Source organism: Condylura cristata, unplaced genomic scaffold (genome assembly GCF_000260355.1).
Source record: "Condylura cristata isolate star-nosed mole 26May11 unplaced genomic scaffold, ConCri1.0 scaffold00039, whole genome shotgun sequence".
Taxonomy (NCBI): domain Eukaryota; kingdom Metazoa; phylum Chordata; class Mammalia; order Eulipotyphla; family Talpidae; genus Condylura; species Condylura cristata.
Window position 1 is genome coordinate 4,552,632 of NW_004567140.1, and position 5,762 is coordinate 4,558,393.

Consider the following 5,762-nt stretch of genomic DNA (forward strand, 5'->3'; position numbering starts at 1 on the left):
ATTCTTGGCACTAGCACAAGCCTTGGCCCGTGAAGGGGGTCAGAAAGTGTTTGTTGACCAAATAAATGAGCAGATTGCCCCCCTACACCCTCTGCTGGATTATTTCTTTTTGGAAATGGCAGCTCCAGGATTTGAACCCATGGCTGTCAGACCGCAGGCTCTGGGCTTGAAGAGGCAGGGAAATCACCCCTATGTCACCAGCAGGTGGCTGGGATAAAAGGGGCGCTGGGGGCAAAGAGGGTGAACCAGAGTGGCCATCTGAGGTTGGGCTACAGAGCCAAATCTTGGATCCAGGTCCAGCTCTGCCAACTGGGAGCTGTGTGACCTCAGGCAAGTTTCTTGACCTCTCTGTGCTTTGGTTTCTTTCTCTCTGATTGGGGTAGTAACGATGCCTACATTGTAGCCATTCCATGAGCTAACACATGCTGGCTTAGTGCGGGGCGTGTCAATCCCACATCTACTAGTGGATGGCAAAGCTGATTGTGGAGCCCAGGACTCCACCCGGTGCCCCGGATCACGGCCCATCCTGGGAACGGGGCTGCTATGGGGTCAGATGCCCGCAGCTGCTTGGCCGTCCTGCTGTAGCAGCTTCCTGCGGTCGCTTTGTCTTCCAGCAATACCTGAACACCTTCTACGGCTGCCCCAAAGAGAGTTGCAACCTGTTTGTGTTGAAAGACACCCTGAAGAAGATGCAGAAATTCTTCGGTCTACCCCAGACGGGTGACCTCGACCAGAACACCATCGAGACCATGCGGAAGCCGCGCTGTGGCAACCCCGACGTGGCCAACTACAACTTCTTCCCCCGAAAACCCAAGTGGGACAAGAACCAGATCACATACAGGTGCCAGGGCAGCGAGGGGGAGGCACACACCTGGTCTTGGGGTCCTTGTCGGCTCTGCATCGAGTCTGGGAACCAGAGTCAGACACAGCTGGCGTCCTGCGGGCTTTCTGGGCCATTTCCACGCTCTGAGCCTTGCTCATAGTCCAGCCTTCCTCATGACTCGGCTGGGGGACTGAGCCAACTCACATCCCCCAGAGAGTGAGAGGATTGCTCAGCTGGGGGGGGCTCCGAGGTGAGGCTTCTGCCTGTGGCCCGTTTTGCACTGTTTAGGCCCCTGAGCCAGGGGGAGTGCTGAGACTGCCCCCCTGCCCCCTGCAGGGACTGAAGGTGCTGGCGGGTGCAGGACCCCAGGGGTCCTCGAGGCATCCCCGTGTGGCTGTTCTGTCACCGAGTTCTGCTGAGCCTGCACACCCAGCCACCTGCCCGGTTGCACACTGGTGCAGGTGTGTGCAGGGTCTGCTTTGCACGGGAGTGCACACCTCCTCGCATGCTCCGACACTCACGCCCAGGCAGACACTCACGCACAGTTCACCCTCGCTCCTTGGCACACACTCACAGCCCATGCACTTCCACCCCACCCAGGATCATCGGCTACACGCCTGATCTGGACCCCGAGACAGTGGATGACGCCTTCGCACGCGCCTTCCAGGTCTGGAGTGATGTCACACCCCTGCGTTTTTCTCGCATCCACGATGGAGATGCTGACATCATGATCAACTTTGGCCGCTGGGGTAGGCGGAAGAGGGGCCGGCAGGGGTCAGCATAGAGAGGGGTGCTGAGGGGCTGGCGGGGCACCGTTGGGTCCATTTGGGACACAGGGTAACCTGGAGCCAGTGGCTGACCACCCCCCGTCCCGGCAGGGCGGCCCCCAATACTCAGGGCTGCTCACACTTCAAATGAGCTAAAATTAGGTGAAATGTAAAATGCAGTTTTCAGCTCTACCAGCCACTTCTCGCGGGCTCAGCAGCCACGGGAGGCTACTGACCTATGAGGTGGGCGTGGCTGCTACTGACCTATGAGGTGGGCAGCATACACTCTGTGGGTACAGAAAGGCCCACTGGGTGGCACTGCTGAACGGAGCCGCTCTGGGTATGAGGGTCCCAGGCGGTGTGGACGTTGGGTGGGTGGAGCAGGACCGGATCAAAGCGCCATGTGGGTGGGTGGTGAAGCCCAGTAGGAGCAGACAGAAGGGGGGAGTGGACACCCGCTGGACAGTGTGGCCATGCAATAGGTGTCATGGTGGGACCATCAGATGGTAATGACTCAGCAGCTCTCTGCGGACGCAGGAGTCCCCAGTTCTGGAGAACCCCCACAAAGTCGGGGGGACGGTGGGCGGACAGGGTGTGGCAGGGGCTCAGGGCGAAGTGGGGCAGCCAGGAGCCGAGACCTGTGTGCGTTTCAGAGCACGGGGACGGCTACCCTTTTGACGGCAAGGACGGGCTCCTGGCACACGCCTTTGCCCCGGGCGCCGGTGTTGGGGGAGACTCCCACTTTGATGACGACGAGCTGTGGACCCTGGGAGAAGGGCAAGGTGAGACGTGACCGCCTGCCTACATGCCCCAAGCCCCTTTGCCTCCTCTGCCTGCCTCCCTGTCACCTAGCGACGAGGACCAGGGCTTCCCTGCCCACCTGGCCCCTCCGTCCGCTGATGGAGGCCCGGGAGATGGCGGTGGGAGGTGGCGCCCGGGGTGAGTCAGAATCTGAGCTCCGGGAGAGGCCTGGAGAGCTCACCCCGGGCCTGCCCGTCGTCCCCAGTGGTCCGAGTCAAGTACGGGAACGCAGACGGGGACTACTGCAAGTTCCCCTTCCTGTTCAACGGCAAGGAGTATAACAGCTGCACTGACACGGGCCGCAGCGACGGCTTCCTCTGGTGTTCCACCACCTACGACTTCGACAAGGAGGGCAAGTACGGCTTCTGCCCCCACGAAGGTGAGCCCCCCTCGGGCGCCATGTCCCATGTCTGCCCCATGGTGTCCCTCTCAGTCGCCTCCCTTCTGTTTCCCTAAGTCACCATCAGCAATCACATCTGTGGGGCCGCGGGTAGTTCCGGTGATTTTCTTCTATGTATTCTGGTGTTTTTTTTTCTAACATACATTAGAACAAAGGTAGAACTACTCAAGTGCCCAGTGGTTCCCTTGAGAACTCTCTACCCCCCCACCCCCAGCCAGGGCACGAGGAGACATTTGGGGTGGATCGGCAGAAAGTGGGGTTGGGGGGGTGAGATTCCTGGTGGGGGGGACACGCACCCTGGAATTTCAGCCATTGCTCCTGGTCCTGATTCTGCTAGCGTGTCTGTCTGTCTGTTTGTTCTTCTGCCTGGGGGTTTCCTCTGTGTGTCTTGCGCTGGGGTCAGGCTTCTTTAGTATTTGTGTGTGTGTTCTTGTCAATGCATGAGACAAATGTTGCAGATATTTTGAAACCACGTAGTGGGAGAGTTCTCTAAAGGGGTGAGTGGATAAGGACATACTACTCTAAGACACCCTTGTCTCACTTCATAATCAGAACTCGGTAAGAAACACAGCGTGTGTTATCTATCGTATATGACTAATGTCATAATCAAGTCCTTGTCTCTGGTGATTCTAGATACCAAGAGCCCAGAACGTTTCGGGGAAATGGGACAGGGCCCAATAATTCTCCCAAATACTTCTTTCTTCCCCACCCTTTCAAGACAGCTTGACTGTACACGCGCCTCTGTGTTGGGTGCAATGCTACATGCTTGTGAATCTCTCTGAATTGTGCCTCTAAACCCACAGTACCCGCCCACTCCCCGGCAGAAAAGAAACAGCCAGTTGATGGAGTTCCTATTTAGACTTTCAGTGCCAGACTTCAACCTTGTACTAAGCCACTGGCACTTAATAAGTCAGAAATGTTTAAATCAATGTTTCAATGTTTGGGTTTCTTTTCTTTTTTTTTAAGATTTTACTTATTTTTGCATAAAAGAACTGGTGTAAGCCAGAGATACAGGGAGTAAGAGGACTCACCAGACACAGAGTGGGGAGCAGAACAGGCAGATCTATGGAGATCCATTGCTGAGGGAGCAGCGGGGAGAGGGCAGAGGTCTGCTGCACCCTGTGGGTCACTTCCCTGGCCGGGAATCGAACTCAGTCCACAGTGGTGCTGAGACTGGTCCCCTGGGCTCCCAGGGAGGCCCGAGTCAGGCATCGTGAACCCTCCTATGTGCAACCCTTGTGACCGGAACAGAATCCTTGGAGAACAAAGATGGGGCAGCTGTAATTCATAAGTGTGGGGAGGACATTTCCTTGCCTTGGATGTTAGCCGCTTGGTGTTGAGCCAGATACGAGAACACACGGCACATGCTGGTTTGGGTCTTGGGGCAGACTTGGGTTAGTCAGGCCCCTCCTGACGGCTGAGTCAGTGTCTGAGCCTCCACCCTTGTCGGGGGTAGGGTCTGAGAGGAATGGGGGCTTCCTGGTGGTAGAACTGCAGCTAAGGGGAGGCCAGAGGCAGAGCTGGCCTCCGTGGGGGTTAACCCTCTGCCTTTTCCACAAAGGCCTCTGGCCGCAGCCTCTCCTGGTCCCTTAGCCCCTCGCCTCTGGCCTTGCAGAGGAGGTGTCTGGGGAGAGGTGGGGGGCGAGGGGCAGCGAGGAGCCGGGGCCCCGGTCCTACATAGGGGCTCCTGGGCTGGGCTCCCCTTCGGTCATGGTGGAGTTAACGGGGGCTGGTGAGGTCACCTCTGGCGCTGCTGTACACACATGGTCCTGGTTACGCATTTGCGGTTTTGCTAGTTGGCAATTCCGGAGACGCACCATTTTGTGTTTTGGGGGTGGATGAGGGCACAGGGGAGCACAGAAGAACCCGAGACAGACCAGCCCAACCTCTGAGCCACACTCGGTTCCCAGGCTCTCCCGCCGGCGTCAGAGTGGGGCCTGGGTGTGTTTTAAAAGGTTCCCAAATACACCACCTCCCCCCCCACCCCCTGCAGGGACCACAGCCGGGGCCGTCCAGGCAAGAGCCCGGGGTGGAAGGAGGCCATGCTCCCTCTGCATGAGCGTGTGTGCCTGCATGTGTGTGAGCCTGCGTGCGCACGAGCATGTGTGTGCCTGCATGTGTGTCTGTTATGTGAGCATGTGTATGTGATTGTGCGTGTGTGAGCGCAAGCATGTGTGGGCATTGTGCATGTGTGTGTGTACGTGCGTGTGCAAGCCTGCATGCTCCCGTCTGTGTGACTCTGAGTCAGCTATCTTGGGGCCTCAGTCTCCCTATCTATCCCGATCCCTAGCAGTGCCCTTTTATCCTGCTGACCACAGAGGTCCCCAGGCCCACTGGACCGTGACCTAGGCACTGGGCTGGGTTCTGGAGCCCTCCTGCGGTGCGCCAGGAGTCAGCCACGTCATTAGTGGGAAGGGGACCTAAGCCCAGGGAGGGGGGATTCACCTGGGAGGCAGGGACATCCAGGCTGCTCAGAAAAGCCAGTTTATCAACTGCTGGAGACAGTTTCTAGCATTTCACAGCCCTTTCTGGTGTGAGCCGTGGGTGGTGGGCTGGCCAGCTCTGCCTTCATGTCCGGGGGGCTGACCAGCTCTGGCTGTATGTGGAGGGTGGCTGGCCAGCTCCGCCCGCGTGTCCAGGGGGCCGGCCTGCTCCCCCCCACACCCCCGCGTGTCCAGGGGCCGGCCCCCCCGCCCGCGGCCCAGGATGGGGACTGGGGTGGGCAGGCGGCCTCCTCACACCGCGCCCTCGCTCTGTCTCCGCCCCCAGCCCTGTTCACCATGGGCGGCAATGCCGACGGACAGCCCTGCAAGTTCCCGTTCCGCTTCCAGGGCACGTCCTACGACAGCTGCACCACCGAGGGCCGCTCGGACGGCTACCGCTGGTGCGGCACCACCGAGGACTACGACCGCGACAAGAAGTATGGCTTCTGCCCGGAGACCGGTGGGTGCCGCTCCCTGCCCGGGCCGAC

The 5,762-nt window shown here is 59.0% G+C and overlaps 1 protein-coding gene across 1 annotated transcript in view; it reads left to right on the forward strand.

The window, feature by feature from the left end:
• Positions 1-611: 611 nt before the first annotated feature.
• The window catches only part of MMP2 (matrix metallopeptidase 2), a 20,795-nt gene continuing 15,644 nt past the window's right edge, over positions 612-5,762 (forward strand). Inside the window, exons 1-5 of the mRNA XM_004693568.2 lie at positions 612-841; positions 1,424-1,572; positions 2,244-2,372; positions 2,597-2,770; positions 5,561-5,734. Coding sequence (XP_004693625.1) covers positions 690-841; positions 1,424-1,572; positions 2,244-2,372; positions 2,597-2,770; positions 5,561-5,734 — 778 coding nt within the window. The 5' untranslated portion in view covers positions 612-689. The remainder of the gene's footprint in view (positions 842-1,423; positions 1,573-2,243; positions 2,373-2,596; positions 2,771-5,560; positions 5,735-5,762) is intronic.